Consider the following 17,592-nt stretch of genomic DNA (forward strand, 5'->3'; position numbering starts at 1 on the left):
ATTTTCAAATAAAATCAATTAAATAAGTATTTAAACAGGGAAGTAGAGTGCTGGCAAAGCAGTTAAAAATATTATATTCAGAGATTCTAACAGAAGCTAATCTGAATGTTTCATTCAATAGCATGTCATGTCAGCACCACACGCTTTACTGATCCAGCACCTGGCATTCACTAGCTTTGGCCAGTAGCTCATAAGTGAACTCCAGCCACAAAACATTGGAACTTGTGAATTTTACAACAAAAAAAGGTTACACAAACACAGGGGGTCTGATACATGTGTTTTAAAGATTCTTCTGAACTTTGTGACTGCAGTGCACCTGGTTTACTAGTAAGTTGGAGCATAACCATCTAAATTGTGCCAACAGCTTCTGTGGCCGTCCTGTGACACTGTGCAGCCTTCGACACAGTTATTGTAATCTTTCCATTCTTACAAAGTTTACAAAGGTTTCAATCTTCTCTGAACCTCAGCTGTGGCAATGGAGATAACAGCACATGGGCTTTATCTCTTTGAACAATAAGACTTATTACCCAAACTACTTACCCCAGTAGGGAACGCTGAAAAATCACACACAATGTGAATTGCTATAAGTGTCTATTATGTCTGATTGGTGACTGGGGTTTCATAATGAGAGCTTTTGCCACCCGGCTACATTAGGTTTTGCATTCTGCATGCTTTTTCCAATAGTAACCAGCAAGGATAAGTAGCAAAGTGAAATCTATGTAATTTTTTAAAAATATAGTATTTGTATCATATGTTATGTTCTAGGAGCTGTTACTTAAAAATAACACACAAAGAGAAAAGAAACTTTATTTTGAATTGATCAGAAACCAGCAGTAAACAAATCTAAAGAGGAAACAGCAGAAAGATTCTGTTATCCTTTGGCAAAATTTTCATCTAGAGGCCTGTTACGTAATAAATAATGATTTTTCACACAATGAGCAAATCACAACAGCAGTAGCCTTTATCTAAACCTTTGAGCCAAGTTGAGCTATATAGTTTGATTATAGTGAAGATGTGTCATAAATAGTTTATTCATCAAACCTCTTTAGTTTGCTGATTTACCCGTTTTTAAATCTCTGCAGTAACACAAAAATAACTCATTGTTTCACATCTTCATTTCATGGAGTTGCTCTGTCTCGATCCTGCAGATACAGACAAGTTCGGACAGTGTTCGGACAGTGTGCGCACCGCGGATGACGTCAGTGCGCACACTGTGTCTGAGGAGGATGTGCGGAGGTGCTTCAGGAAGGTGAACGCACGCAAAGCTACTGGTCCGGACGGGATTCCCGGCCGCGTCCTCAAGTCATGCGCGGCTCAGCTGGCTGGAGTGTTCACGCACATCTTCAACCTTTCCCTCTCTCTGTCTGTAGTCCCAGCCTGCTTCAAAATGGCCACCGTCGTCCCTGTACCCAAATCCTCCACCATCTCCTCATTGAACGACTGGCGACCTGTAGCCCTGACCCCCATCGTAAGCAAATGCTTCGAGAAGCTGGTCAGGGACTTCATCTGCTCTGCACTACCCGACTCACTGGACCCTCTACAGTTCGCATACCGCCACAACAGGTCCACTGATGATGCCATAGCCCTGACACTACACACTGCCCTGTCACACCTGGAGAAGAGAGACACGTATGTGAGAATGCTGTTTGTAGATTACAGCTCAGCATTCAATACCATCGTTCCCTCGAAGCTGGACAGGAAACTGCAGGATCTAGGACTGAGCAGCTCCCTCTGCAGCTGGATCCTTAGCTTCCTGTCTGACAGACGCCAAGTGGTCAGACTGGGCAGCATCACCTCATCCCCCGTCACACTGAACACTGGTGCTCCACAGGGGTGTGTACTGAGCCCTCTCCTGTACTCACTCTACACCTACGACTGCACAGCCACTAACAGCTCCAACATCATTGTGAAGTTTGCGGACGACACTACAGTGGTGGGTCTTATCACCAACAGTGATGAGACAGCTTACAGGGAGGAGGTCAGCGCCCTGACCCACTGGTGTCAAGACAACCATCTCACCCTCAACGTCGCAAAGACAAAGGAGTTGATAGTGGACTTCCGGAGGTGCAGAGAAGTACACACCCCCATCACCATCAACGGCGCTGCTGTGGAGAGAGTGAGCAGCTTCCGGTTCCTTGGTGTACATCTGGCTGAGGATCTTACATGGTCAGTACACACAAACAAAACAGTGAAGAAGGCGCAGCAGCGCCTCTTCTTTCTCAGGAGACTGAAAAGATTTGGCATGAGCCCCCGCATCCTCAGGACCTTCTATCACTGTGCCATTGAGAGCATCCTCACTGGATGCATCACCACCTGGTATGGCAACAGCACCGCCTACAACTGCAAAGCTCTCCAGCGAGTAGTGCGGTGCTCTGAACGGATAATTGGAGGTGAGCTTCCCTCCCTCCAAGACATCTACAGGAAGCGGTGCCTGAGGAAAGCGGGGAGGATCATCAAGGACTCCAGTCACCCCAGCCATAAACTGTTCAGACTACTTCCATCAGGAAGGAGGTTCTGCAGCATCCGGTCCCGTACCAGCAGACTGAGAGACAGCTTTTTCCACCAGGCCATCAGACTGCTGAACACGTCATAGACACCTCAGCTTCACTACTGGAACTTTAACATTATGCACTCCATACTGTACAGTAATGCCACTGTTTTGCACATGTCTCACTCTGTATATTTTATATATTTTATTTATTGTTTACTCTATTTAATTTGTAAAAATGTGTACACACACACACACACACACACGTAGAAAAATATTTAGTATACACATCCAGAAATGCATATACTATTATATATTGTACATATATTTATTAGTTTCAGATGTAGCCATTCTTGTATTTTGCTTGTTTACATTATTGTATTTTGCACAACTCTGTTGCTTGTGAAGCTCGCACACAAGAATTTCACTCACATGTGCTGTACCAATGTACCTGCACATGTGATGTGACAATAAAAGTGATTTAGAATTTAGATTTAGAAGTTCATTAGTACAAAAGTGTAATGTTAACTTGAGGCTCTGACAGGTTATGCAAGTTTAACTGCAGCTTTCTTGTTTATGTTCTCATCGGGGGACGACACGGGGACTCAGGGGTTGGTGGGTGTGTGGTTAGACGTGAATTAAAATAAAGTTGGTTCTGAACGTTGCTCCGTGGTCCCGCCGTGCCTTATTCACGCCACATTGGTGCCGAAACCCAGGAGGCGGCACGGCGGGTCCGTATCGGATTCAGTCGATTCTGCGCGCCTGACGTCTGCCCAGCCGCCTGTGTACAGGAGCTCACGGCCATGCCTGTGGGGCCGTGTCCGCTTGCTACGCGGCCGACCTCCGGACCAGCTTCGCCGTTGCCGCTGGATGCGCGGGCGGCCACCAGAATGGACGCTTCCCCGTCGCTTGGGCTGGGGCGCCGATGTTTTGGGCCGAGTCTCGCCCCAGTTCGCATTCATCAAGTCTCTCTGTGCCTGGGTCCTCGTCACAAAACATGACATCACTATTTTGTACATTTTAACACAATTTAATCCCACATTTGTGAAAGAAAAGCAAAACACTATTTTAAAAGTCTGTAACAAAACTATCAAATCGGATAAAGGTTATTTAAATGCTGCAAACGAAGAATGGATTGGAATTTAAAAAAAATACATATTCTAACCTTAATTACTGGGGGAGAATAATGAATGATGCTCATAGTGAGTAAGAAGTAAACTGAGTGCATTTTTTGTCAGAGATTCACTTTGAATGTGTATGTATAATACAACACACTCAATACACAGAAAATACACAAAATACACTCCAAAAATAGTCCTTGAAATGTACAAATGTACAAAATATTGATAAAAAAAAATGATGAAAATGGAGGCAACTTTGCCTATGGTACAATGTATACAATGTATGAAAAGATCTTTACTGCAGATACTAATATGGCTCTGCAGATTTTTTATTTTATTTTAACCTATGTCGCCTCACCTTCAGGTTGGCAAATCTGTCTATCACTTTTTGGTGGTCAACTCTCTCAAGCAGTTTAACAGTTTCTGTTGTGCCGGTCACTGTTCCCTGTTTCTTCCTGACCTTTCTCCTCACGTTCCCCTCTTTCCTCTCTCCCTCTTTGGACTGACAATCATACACAAATAGATTGTATTCAATTAGATGAAAATATTACATTAATATGAAAAAAAAATTATTAAGATCACTAATAAAAAGTCCTCTCTCGGTGTACTTTCAACCAAAAGGCAAATAACCAAACCACATGTACATCTAATAAAAGATATAAATATTGAAACACTGATCCAACATTAAATTTATTGACAGATCATTTGTTCTTTCATTTTTACCTGAATGTTGTTCCTGGGTTTAATATCGGCACATGCACATATGACAAAATAAGCAGCTTCTCTCATTCCATTTCAAACAGGACAGTGGCAACAACAGTAGGCTAAAACAATTTTAAGTTTTAGATTTTAAATAGGTTATATAAATTTCAGTGGGAGCAACAGGACGGTCAGCTAGAAAGAAACATGGTCTGACTCCAAACTAACTATATAAAGAGTAACTGAAGGTTAAATGCAGCTAATATGTCCTGTTTTAAGCCAGGCACTTGCACCTCTGCTACGTTTCACGTCTAATGATATACTTACATATCTTACATATATGTGTTTGGTCCAAAAAAAACTCTGACAAGTTAGGATACTTATTTTAGTAGGTAATGTTTTAATGTTGCTATATAGATTATTTTGGTAGCAATCTTGTGTTTAACAGTACTTTGATACAACTCATGGCTGAAAACGAATGGTTCACCTGAAGACTCACATCATAGACAAATATTGTATTTCCTGCTATGAAGGAAGCAGGAGCTGAGAACTGTTCAGCAACTCAAGTTGGAGCTGTTAGCTCATGTAATTCAAGCATGGATGAAAAATGTATTCTGATTTTGTTCATTCCAACAGATTCAGAAGATTTTTTTAACACCCAAAATATGAAAAACAATAGGTAGTGAAGTTGGGTGAGAGCCCAACAAGACTCACACACCTACACTTGTCTTGCATCTTTATTTATACACTTCAGTAAAGTGATGTCACATGGCAAAGGAAAGATAAAACAGGAGCTTGGCTGCACGCTCTTCACTCGTGGGGAGAGAACATGCAGTTGCTGGAACTTAATCTAACAATAACAGCTTGTTTTCACAACTCATTGTGGTGTTGTGATGTGACTGTTCAGAGAGTTCATGATAGAAAGACGTTTGCATAAGCAGAAATATTAAACACTTATCAGTATATCACTCAGTTGCATTTCATGACAATAAAACTTAAAAATCCCCTGACAATCTGGCTTCATGGATAGATAAAGTTGGATATCACCTGCATAGCAGTGAAAATGTATGCTATGTCTTCTGACGATACTGCCTAAGGGAAGCATGTATAATGTAAACAGAATTGGTCCTAGCATTGAACCCTGTATCCAATGAATACTGAATCCATAATTAACCTTAGTGTGTGAAGAGGACTCTCCATTTACATGAGGAAATTGGAGTCTATTAGATAGATATGATATAAACCACTGCAGCGTAGAACCTGTAATACCTACAGCGTGCTCTAATCGCTCTAATAGAATATTATGGTCGACAGTATCGAAAGCTGCACTGAGGTCTAGCAGGGACAAGCACAGAGATGAGTCCACTGTCAGAGGCCATAAGAAGATCATTTGTAACCTTCACTAAAGCTGTTTCTGTGCTGTGCTGAGCTCTGAAACCTGACTGAAACTCTTCAAATAAACCATTCCTCTGCAGATGATCTGTTAGCTGTTTGACAACTACTCTTTCAAGGATTTTTGATATGAAAGGAAGGTTGGAGATTGGCCTATAATTAGCTAAGATCGCTGGGCAGGAACAGTACAAAATAATTACTGAAAAAATAATTTGTTGGTAGCTGTAATCAGTCTACTGCCTTTCCATTTTCTCTTTCACAACATTTTTTACTTCAGCTTTCTGAAGTTACTGTCATGGTCCTGAGCCTGCCGACTCAGTGTTTTGTTTCCTTATGCTTTTGTTCATTCCGAGTATGTATTCTGTTGTGATTTGCCATTTGTTAGGTTTCTGTTCTTTGCCTGCCTGCTCCCACTTCTCTGTGTTCCTTGTCTGTCCATGGTGTTATTGTGTCTACTTATGAGTCTGCCTGTCAAGTTCAGTGTCCTGTCTGGTTCTTTGTGTCTGTTAGTTTCCTGTTTTATTCTGAAAGTCTGTATTCAATGTCAGTGTATTTAGTTTCACCTCTCCTGTCCTGTCGTTAGGTTCATGTGTGTCAGCTGTGCTCCCATGTGTGGCCACTTCCCCTGATCATCCCTCATGTGTATTTAGTCTCTGTGTTTCATGTAATCTGTGTCGCATCGTCTGTGTTCCCACGCTCCGTGTTTCAATGCCCAGTCTTTTGTATCCCCAGCCATAGCCTTACCATAGTTTGTTCCCAGTTTAGGTTTCTGTTTAGTTACTGCTCTTGTGCTGCCCTCATTCTTGTTTGTTTCTTTCGTGATCATCAGCCACAATAAAAGGCTCGCTTTTGTTTAAGTTCACTCCCGTATCCTCACTTGTGTTTGCACCTGGGTCCACCACACACATCTCCGCACGGTCTGTCTCCACAAACCGTGACAGTTACTTTCATCCCATTTTCTTGATATGATTAAATGGCTATGAAAATATTCTCCAGAGCATCTTTAAGTTGTGTCTGATTGCACAACAAAAAAGGAAAGAAAAAACATGATGATGAGGAAGACTTGACTATAAAACAAGAAATACTTTATTTATGTTCATGCATTGGGCGTGTCCAACATTGTTCAGACTTGTTTTACCAATTGTTTAAGCTCATACACGTGTTTTAAACAAGTCATGTGTACACTTAACTTGATGCTTGGACTTACTGGGTATTTATGTATCAACATTTGTATATTTACGTCATCCTTCTCATATGAGAGTTTCATATTTTATTTGAACAAAATCAGTGGTTAATCAGTGGCTGTTGATCAATAGTCATGACAATTTGCATATTATTGATCAAGAAACTGACCTCACAGCCCATTGTTTAATCAGTAGGTTTGTTTCAGTCACTGTGCAAAGAAATCACTTGCAATACAGGGAGTGCAGAATTATTAGGCAAGTTGTATTTTTGAGGAATAATTTTACTATTGAACAACAACCATGTTCTCAATGAACCCAAAAAACTCATTAATATCAAAGCTGAATATTTTTGGAAGTAGTTTTTAGTTTGTTTTTAGTTTTAGCTATTTTAGGGGGATATCTGTGTGTGCAGGTGACTATTACTGTGCATAATTATTAGGCAACTCAACAAAAAACAAATATATACCCATTTCAATTATTTATTTTTACCAGTGAAACCAATATAACATCTCCACATTCACAAATATACATTTCTGACATTCAAAAACAAAAACAAATCAGCGACCAATATAGCCACCTTTCTTTGCAAGGACACTCAAAAGCCTGCCATCCATGGACTCTGTCAGTGTTTTGTTCTGTTCACCATCAACATTGCGTGCAGCAGCAACCACAGCCTCCCAGACACTGTTCAGAGAGGTGTACTGTTTTCCCTCCTTGTAAATCTCACATTTGATGATGGACCACAGGTTCTCAATGGGGTTCAGATCAGGTGAACAAGGTGGCCATGTCATTAGTTTTTCTTCTTTTATACCCTTTCTTGCCAGCCACACTGTGGAGTACTTGGACGCGTGTGATGGAGCATTGTCCTCCATGAAAATCATGTTTTCCTGAAGGATGCAGACTTCTTCCTGTACCACTGCTTGAAGAAGGTGTCTTCCAGAAACTGGCAGTAGGACTGGGAGTTGAGCTTGACTCCATCCTCAACCCGAAAAGGCCCCACAAGCTCATCTTTGATGATACCAGCCCAAACCAGTACTCCACCTCCACCTTGCTGGCGTCTGACTGGAGCTCTCTGCCCTTTACCAATCCAGCCACGGGCCCATCCATCTGGCCCATCAAGACTCACTCTCATTTCATCAGTCCATAAAACCTTAGAAAAACCAGTCTTGAGATATTTCTTGGCCCAGTCTTGACGTTTCAGCTTGTGTGTCTTGTTCAGTGGTGGTCGTCTTTCAGCCTTTCTTACCTTGGCCATGTCTCTGAGTATTGCACACCTTGTGCTTTTGGGGCACTCCAGTGATGTTGCAGCTCTGAAATATGGCCAAACTGGTGGCAAGTGGCATCTTGGCAGCTGCACGCTTGACTTTTCTCAGTTCATGGGCAGTTATTTTGCGCCTTGGTTTTTCCACACGCTTCTTGCGACCCTGTTGACTATTTTGAATGAAACGCTTGATTGTTCGATGATCACGCTTCAGAAGCTTTGCAGTTTTGAGACTGCTGCATCCCTCTGCAAGATATCTCACTATTTTTGACTTTTCTGAGCCTGTCAAGTCCTTCTTTTGACCCATTTTGCCAAGGGAAAGGACGTTGCCTAATAATTATGCCACACCTGATATAGGGTGTTGATGTCATTAGACCACACCCCTTCTCATTACAGAGATTCACATCACCTAATATGCTTAATTGGTAGTAGGCTTTCGAGCCTATACAGCTTGGAGTAAGACAACATGCATGAAGAGGATGATGTGGACAAAATACTCATTTGGCCTAATAATTCTGCTCTCCCTGTATATGCTAGATGAACAGAATGAACTTTTTGGTCACCTGGATGACACCGAGACACTGATGGTTGTAGCAGTTTTTGATTTTCCATATAAATCAGCACCACACACTTTTACTGATACAGCACCTGGCATTCACTAGCTCTGGGCCAAGAGCTTGTAAGTGCACATCAGCCACAGATCACAGGAATATTGAAATTTACAACAAAAACATGTTACAAAACACATGTGGTCTGATATATGTTATAAAAGATTCTTCTCAACTTTGTGACTGCAGTGCACCTGGTTTGCTCGTAAGTTGGAGCACAATATCTAAAGTGTGCCAAAGCTTTTGTGGCTGTCCTGTGACACTGTCCAGCCTCTCTTCAACACAGTTCTTGTAATCTTTCATTTCCTACAAAGTTTACAAAGGTTTCTGGTGTCTAACCTCAGCTGTGGCAAAAGGGCTAACAGCAAATGGACTTGATCTCTCTGAACAATAATAATTATTACCTAAACTCCACTCCTCCAAGAGCACCACTATGGACCACTGAAAAATCACATACAATGTAAATTGCTATAAATGTCTGTTAAGTCAGTTCATAATGAGGAGCTCGTGCTACCCGGCTCCATTAGGTTTTTGCATTCTAGATGCTTTTTTCCAACACTAGCCAGCAGGGTGAGTAGCATAGTGAAATCTATGCGATTTTAAGAATATAGTATCTTTATAATAGTTCCCTCTTATGTTCCAAAAGCCGTACTTTAAAATAATACACAACAAAGAGAAAGTAACTTTATTTTGAATGGACCAGAAACCAGCAGTAAACAAATCTAAAGAGGAAACAGCAGAAAGATTCTGTTATCCTTTGGTAAATTGTCATGTAGAGACCATGTCATGTTATATAATAAATAATGATTTTTCAAATCATAGCAGTAGCCTTTATCCAAACCATTGAGCCAAGTTGAGCTATAGTAGTCTGATATGTGAAAATGGTGTGATAAATAATTTAATCATCAAACTACTTTAGTTTGTCGATTTACCTGTTTTAATTCTCTGCAGTAAACACAAAAAACCTAATTTCTCAGTGTTTCCCATCTTCATTTCATGGAGTTGCTCTGTCTCGATCCTGTAGATATAAAAGGACACAGACAAGTTCATTAGTACAACCAAAAGGTCAAAAGTGTAATGCTAACTCGAGGCTCTGACACTATATGCAGGTTTAACGGCCAGCTTTCTTCTTTATGTTCTCATCACATTGCTTGTAACATGGTAATGCCTCCCACTGCCATCAAACAGGAATAAAGTGTTACCTCAGTTAGAAAGTCATTTTCGTGACACCAGCTTTGAAAGCAGAACTTAGCATCTCTCAGACTCGCTGAGTTCTTACAGTAAACTCTGAGGATCTTCTCAGCAAAGCACACTGGAGAAGCTTGGACACCTGACAACAAGGACAGTAACATAAAAGCTGTTTTACAGAGACATCTACAGAAAGAACACACAGCTCATGCAAAGACATGCAGTAGTTCTGACCTGTTCTCTGGAATCTTGAATGCTTCAGTAGGTTTAGCCTTAGTTGTAGAAATATGTTGTATTGATGGGGGTCCTTGTTTTTCATCCCATCGTCCAAAGTGACAACCTACAAGAAGAGTGTGACAGACCAGCCTGTGTTGATGTTCTCATGTACATTATGACTCAGTGGAGGTTGGCAACACAATTTAGCTAAAAAAACAAACAAAGCCAAGATTTTAAGAATTAATTACTGAGTATAATTAGAATAAAAACTCACATTAATTTCAAAAGTTGTCTTTTGGAATGACTTTAACCAGTTCATTTTCCAAGCTGTCCTTCATCTCTGACAGATGGAGGAAAGAAACATGTGCTGTCATTGTGTTATCATTGTTTTGCTGATCTCTTTTTATGATCACTTTTCACTCTTACTTGTATTTCTTCTTGGTCTTCTTTCTGAGCTGAGAAAGGGAGAGAAGAGTCACATCATCTCTCTTTTTTAGCGCACTCACACACCACAAATATTGTAATCAAACTTTATTTTTTTACAGCAATAAAATAAAATGCAGGTTAAACTGAGCTAATAAGCTATTATGTAGGTGACTATGAATGACTCATTATGGATTTAAATGGTTTTCAAATGGTATCAAGATCAGCTACGATTGAATTCAGCTTAACTCTGTCTCAAATATTGAGAACATCGGGCAGTACAGTGCGTGGTGATTAGCACTGTTCCCTCACACCAAGAAGGTCCTGAGTTCAACTTTGCATCTGGCCGGGACCTTTCTGTGTGGAGTTTAATGTTCTTTTGGAGGTTTTCTCCAGGTACTCCAGCTTCCTCCCACAGTCCAATGACATGTAAGTAGTGGGGTTAGGTTAAGTGGGGAATCTAAATTACCCGCAGGTGGGTATGGTTGTCTGTCTCCCTGCATTAAGCCCTGCGTCAGGCTGGCTCACTGCTTTTGGCTAGTTTTTGCTTTTGGCAAGGGTCAGTGTCACTAACTGGAAGACTGATGCAATACATGTTCCCTACAGAGGCTGTCCAAATCTTCCAGAATGGCACATTAATACATGCCACTGCCAGATGTTCTTCTGTGTTCTTCCAGTACAGTCTCAAGAGAATGGAGGAGAATCCAGGGCATTAACAGCAGTAACTCTAGGAGAGCAGGAAGCACCATAGAAGGTCCCGTCCAGAGCAGTATCTGCTCTTTGCGCCACGCATTTGCCATTAAATACCAGAAATGGCAAGTCTACCACTGGAACTCTGCACTTTTCACAGATGAGAGGTGAACGCATAAGAACGGGTCACATTGGACAGCTGTGAAAGGGTCTGGAGAAGCCATGGAAAATGTTGATGCTGCCTGTAACATTGTTTAGCATGACCAGTTTGAGGGTTTATAAGTGATGGTCTAGGGAGGCATATCCATGGAGAGACACACAAACCTCTACAGGTTATGCAACAGATCTTGGGTTGAAGTCCCACGCTTACAGACCCTATGCTGGTGCATTGGGTCCTGGATTCCTCCTGGTGCATGACAATATCAGTCCTGATGTGGCGGGAGTATGCATGCAGTTCCCGGAGGAATTTCCCAGAGGACAATTTCCATTTATTTTACGGCTAGATACTAGCCTGTACAGGCCTTTACACATCTACAGTAATTTCCTGCCTTTTTTCTAATGTAAATCTTACAGAAGCTTTTTAGTTCAAACTCTCAATGTACACCTGGTAGTCTGTTGGGATCGAGTTTGAATTATGTACGAACCTTCTCCAAAAGCCCCTTTTTATTAGTACCTAATTGGATCTACTCGCCACAGTTTTCAGGGTTTTCTATTAGGTCATAGTACCTTGTACCAGGTACTAAAATAGCGCCTGCTCAGTCAGGGTTCAAAGCGATCTGAGCAGGTACTAAAATGTGATGTGGTCAGACCTCATGCCACCAACTGACTGGTCAGTGGTGTCACTCAATGAGTCATGAGATCATCTGATGGAGCCACAGGGTCTTGGTGCAGTTGTTTTGGTCCACACCTGAGAGAAAACAATAAAAATAAACTAACAGATGCAGCAAAATGAGTCAAATCAACCACCATGTTAGCTGCTGCCCCAGCTGTGGAGAGGTGGGGAAGAGAAGAGCAGTGATGAGAATAACAGCATTTTTCAGTAACTAGTAATCTAACTCTTTACTATTTCTACTGTTAGAATGCTGTTACCGTTACTAAAAAGAAAATGCTGCACGGACACATTACTATTTGTAAACACACAGACAGTTGAAGCTGTCTACAGCTTACCGGGAGCTATGGGGGCGAAACAATTGCACAAGTGCTGCTGATTGGCTGAGAAAGAAAACTAGTAAACCATGGTAACATGACCAATTTAAGATGACATAGCAACAAGATGTCATGTGAACCCAAGACAAGCCTCAGTGTCCATTTTTGTGTGTAAAGTGAGGTATTCAGACTATATACTAATTTTTAAATTGTGTTGACAAGAACACGTAAAACCAGAGCCATGATAAAAAAAATGTTCGCATTTTTCCTGAATGCTATTGTCAAATTTACATCTAAGGACAGCGCTAGCAAGCACTCTCTGCTTATGACCAAACAAATATAAAATAAAATAAAAAACACCCCTTTCCTATTGGTGGAAAAATGTACATCTTATTTGATGCAGAACACCAGATTGTTCTGTAAATAGTTTGAAATGGCTATAAAAGAACGCCATGGCTGCAAATAGTTGCAAATAGCTATTTGCAATAACTGTCGTTTGTTTATAAATTTACAATTTATATTTACATTTCCAGTTATGATCTGTTAAACATGTTTGTGGTTGTTAGAGTAAAAAATATAACCTTTTCTACTCAGATTTTTTTTTTGTCTGATTTTAGATCAATTATTAATTGAGTAATTGTGTCAAAATGAAAAACTGTAAATTCAGAAATATGAGGTTTGCTGAAAAAAATGATACTAAACGATAACAAAGCAAGATAAATAGTTTTTAAAGGTGATATGCAGAAGGTAGTGGGCCAAAAAAGCCTGGGCCAATTTTTTTTCCCAGTCCATCCCTGATTGCACACCTTGGTTTCACCCATAAACTGGTACAGGTCTCGAGACATGATCCTCTGCAGAATCATCCTTGCTTCCTCCAGAGGAGAGGGAGTGAATTCATTTGAACAAGAACAAGGGTGGAGTATTCTTTCAATCATTTGATCTGCAGAGTAAACAGACAAAGTTAAGATCAGGTCAATTCAAGTAAACAAAAGAAACATTCACAACTTCATCAGTAATGTCATATAAAGAAAGACACACAAAAAATTGATTAACATTAATAAACAAAGCAAATAAGCAAGCGATAAAGCAAGCAAAGCATTAGTAATACTGCAGTATTAAATAAATAAATTTACAGTTTACTATAAACTAGTAGAGACGTATCCGTCATACTGAAGAATCAACCTGACATCATGGCAAATCCTGTAATAGTCACGCCAGTCAACAGTTTTTTTTTTCACGCTGTGCATCTCCAAAGCGTGAAAAAAAACAACAACACAAATGCAGAAGTTGCAGTAAGTTGCAATAAACTGCAGTAACAGCAGAGTGAGATTTTTTTTTCAACTTCAAACCAACATGAAAATAATCATTGGTAAGCATTTAAACAGACGTTAATTCATTTACATACATTTTTACATACATATTATATGTTTTTGTTCACTACCAAATTCTTGAATTATATAAGATTATTGGCAATGCAACGTCTGCATGTGTGTCCATTTCATGTTTTGGACAGGCAAGTTGCTCTTTTTTTGTTTGTTTTCTCTTCTGTTTTTTTTCTCCATACAGGTGATCCAGGTGTTTTGTTTGTTTTTCTTTCTTTCTTCCCCCCTTTCTCACCGTCTCTTCTCCCCTCTGTTTTTCTTTCTCTCCCTCTTTCTTTCATTCTTTCTCCCTGTCCTATCCCCCAGTCATGTCTGTCCCGTTTGTAGCAACCGAAAATAAATTCATAATTATAATAAAGGCCAATCAAATGGACCAATATGGCAAGGCCATGATGATCCACTTGGTAAAATAAATCCGCTTGGCATCTTTCTTGGCCTTAATACAACAATTCTGATGGCTAAAGATCCAAACGGGACAAACAACAAAAAAATAATTTAAATTACTTACTTGACAGAACAACATCATCCATCATCTATCATCTTCTATCTACTATCTACTATCATCTATCTATCTATCTATCTATCTATCTATCTATCTATCTATCTATCTATCTATCTATCTAATCTATCTATCTATCTATCTATCTATCTATTATCTATTATCATCTATCTATCTATCTATCTATCTATCTATCTATCATCTATCTATTCTATCGTATCTATCTATCTTGCACTGAAAACACTTAAAATCAATGAGATAGTAGAATTATTTCAAAGTAAGACAAATCACTTGACAGAACATGTATGTATAGACATTTTAGTATTTTTTTAAAAGGAAATATGTAGAGCATGTTTTCCACTACCTGTCAGCTTTGTGTAGGCTTCCATGTCAGTTTTAGCTTTGGAGAACAGAACGTTGTCCCTCCTGAACCTTTAGTCAGGATGTACTGATCTGCTTTCAAGAGGGCGTCTTTGATCCTGGATAAAAAAAAAGACCCAGTATATGACTTTATGGGAACTCTGTAGATGAAATAAATGTTGTCTTACAATAGAATTACACAGTTGGTACTTACATAATTTCTACACTCTTGGTCACTCTGTGCTGGTAGGCTCTTCTGTGGAGAGAGTTCCTTGTGTGGAACATGTCATACAGGTTTGCCACTTCCTGTTGAGACCATCGCCTATAGTTTAGTCACAGCCAATCAGATAATGAATTACTCATTAAAAACTGATAAAAAGCAGGGATCCACACCTTGTCTCTAGAGCAAATGTGCTTCCTCCCATTCACATCACACACCCTGGCAAACATGATGAAGCGTTGATGGTCAAAGTTGTTCCGGATGCCCAGGCGGTGGCAGTCCCTGAGATAGGAGAGAGGACATGCATCAATTTAATTACATTTATTATGGTAAACCCTCCAAAACACCTTTAAGACTTGCTGTAGATAGAAATACTGAGTTTGTCATCAACACAAGTCCCACCTGGCAAAGTAGTCGAATTTGTCCACATCAATCCCATTTTGCTTGTTTGACACAATTTCATAGAGGAAGGATTTATTCTCATCTCGACCTTCATACGGCCACTGTGGAGACGGACACCAGAATTGACGTTCGTGACAGCGATGATAACGAATGGTTTCATAATATTCAGACAGTAACTGGCCAGTACCTCAGCGTCATCAATCTTTAGAGGTTTAATCATCTCCTTGATAAATGTCAGGTCAGGTGGGAGTATCAGTCCATAACGCTCCATCTCTTGTGCCAGATCACTCGCCACCACCAGATGATCAAACATCTCTAAAGAGGCATCCTCATGCTGCAAGAGATACATTATTACTGTTTATATTAAGAACAGAATTCAAATGGTTGAAAGTTTAAAATGATCAGATACAACATACAGAATCAAATTTGAGCACATGACCATCTCTTAATAGAGGTAATTAGTGTCAGTATTCCAGTTTTAACCAGAGGTTCTCAACTTTTATGAGTTTGACATGATGAGCGTGGACATAACAGTGGTATGGCTTCTTCTAGCAGAAAATGATGTTTGTTTGTTTGTGCTGATAATTGTTAACACTGTGTTGTTTCTATCATTTAGTGCCATGTGTACTTTATTTCCTCAAGATGGCATCTGACAGTGTTTTCAAATATATTTGATTTTTGTGGGTGGCCATTATGTCGCGTCTCAAAGTAGAAAATTTTTTTTTCTTACCTTCCAGTCTTTATGTTCTGGGTCTGCTTCGGGGTTGAACATTCCATCAAAAAGATGGGAAAAAGGTCCATGTCCTTCATGGAGAAACAAATGTAAAAAATAATAATAATAATTAATGCCTCCTGTTATAGTTCTCTCTCTCTCTCTCACACACACACTGACCATTTGCCTTTTTCATTTTAAGAGGCATGTTTTATTTTACACTGGCTAGTATTATAAACTTGATGCTATTAGAGTGAAAGACGTGCAGCACTTACCCAGGTCATGACAGAGACCTGCAATTTGCACACAAAGGACGTCTCGTTCACTGATGTCGAGTTCTGGCTGTTTCAGCTTCAGAGTTTTTGCAAGTTCTCCTGCCAAGTGCCCCACCCTGTGTCACCAAAACACACACACACACACACACACACACACACACACACACACACACACACACACACACACACACACACACACACACACACACACACACACACACACACACTTCATCATGCAGCACTGAAAGAAAAGCATTACTAGTGTATCTGACTGTAAACAAGTGGACATACCCTATTGAGTGTTCAAAGCGGTTGTGCGATGCTCCTGGAAAAACGAAATAACCGCCCCCAAGCTGCTTGATGTTTCGTAGTCTCTGAAACTGAGGTGTGTCTATGATCTTGACAAGTAGTGGATGTAATTCGATGTGGCCATGGATGGGATCATTAAACACCTGTGTGAAGAGAAATGAACAAAAAATAGACAAACTTAGAGGGTTTTGGAGGACTTGGTCTCAGATTTTCGTTCAGCACTCACCTCTTGGTGAGTAAACACTGTCTCATGCTAGGTCAAATTTTCTGTCACCTTGCCTTTGACCAAGGCACTGGCAGCTGGCCAGCCTACTGACGTTATGTCTAAGGTGAGTTAAATATAAAGATTGTATTTCCCTAAAAAGATCATCAAATGATATCTTACATAGACAAATATACACATGATACACATATATTATGAATTCACATTTTTATGAAGTGCTAATCACAACAGTAAGTTAGACCACAGACCAAAGACCAAAGACCATATTATAGAAGATACTTTCATGTTACATCACCTTGTTTAAATCTTTGATGTTCAAGTGCTTCTCCATAGTGCTGTAAATGTTTAAATGACCAAAGATTACAGTTTTGCACAACATGCATTCTGGATATGAAAGGAAACAGTCAATGAATGTAATTGTAATTTTTCAATACTGGTCAAGTATGAGAACTTACCAGTTCTTCCAGTTTTTTATTGAAACTCTGACACTTCAGTTTCTCATTGTTCTCTGAATAAAGTAAACAAATAAACAACTTTTTAAGTTAAAAAATAAATCATAGAATCTATTTATAAACAAACATTTTCTAATCTTCTGACTCATCAAAGCAGCTGCCTTTAACAGATATAACAGTTGTGTTTATGCCCTTCTTTCTACATCAGAAGCCAAATATTCTTCAGAAAGGTCTTCCTAACTGTTGCATAAATGTGTGGCTCTTCTGGGTTGCTTTGCTTCCACTCTTCCGTCCAGCTCATTCCAAACCAGCTCGATGTGGTTTAAGTCTGGAGACTGTGCT

At 40.0% G+C, this 17,592-nt stretch overlaps 1 protein-coding gene across 1 annotated transcript; it reads right to left on the reverse strand.

Moving 5' to 3' along the window:
* Window positions 1-10,579: 10,579 nt before the first annotated feature.
* On the reverse strand, window positions 10,580-17,283 carry LOC113013740 (deoxynucleoside triphosphate triphosphohydrolase SAMHD1-like). The gene is given in 13 exon segments (XM_026154878.1): window positions 10,580-10,612; window positions 13,223-13,356; window positions 14,662-14,709; window positions 14,712-14,776; window positions 14,872-14,963; window positions 15,051-15,159; window positions 15,280-15,380; window positions 15,467-15,613; window positions 16,010-16,083; window positions 16,267-16,382; window positions 16,558-16,718; window positions 17,094-17,133; window positions 17,254-17,283. Coding segments are annotated over 12 exon segments (1,116 nt in total). The 5' UTR covers window positions 17,130-17,133; window positions 17,254-17,283.
* Between the last annotated feature and the right edge of the window lie 309 nt (window positions 17,284-17,592).

The sequence above is a fragment of the Astatotilapia calliptera genome, chromosome 20 (assembly GCF_900246225.1).
Source record: "Astatotilapia calliptera chromosome 20, fAstCal1.2, whole genome shotgun sequence".
Classification (NCBI taxonomy): Eukaryota; Metazoa; Chordata; class Actinopteri; order Cichliformes; family Cichlidae; genus Astatotilapia; species Astatotilapia calliptera.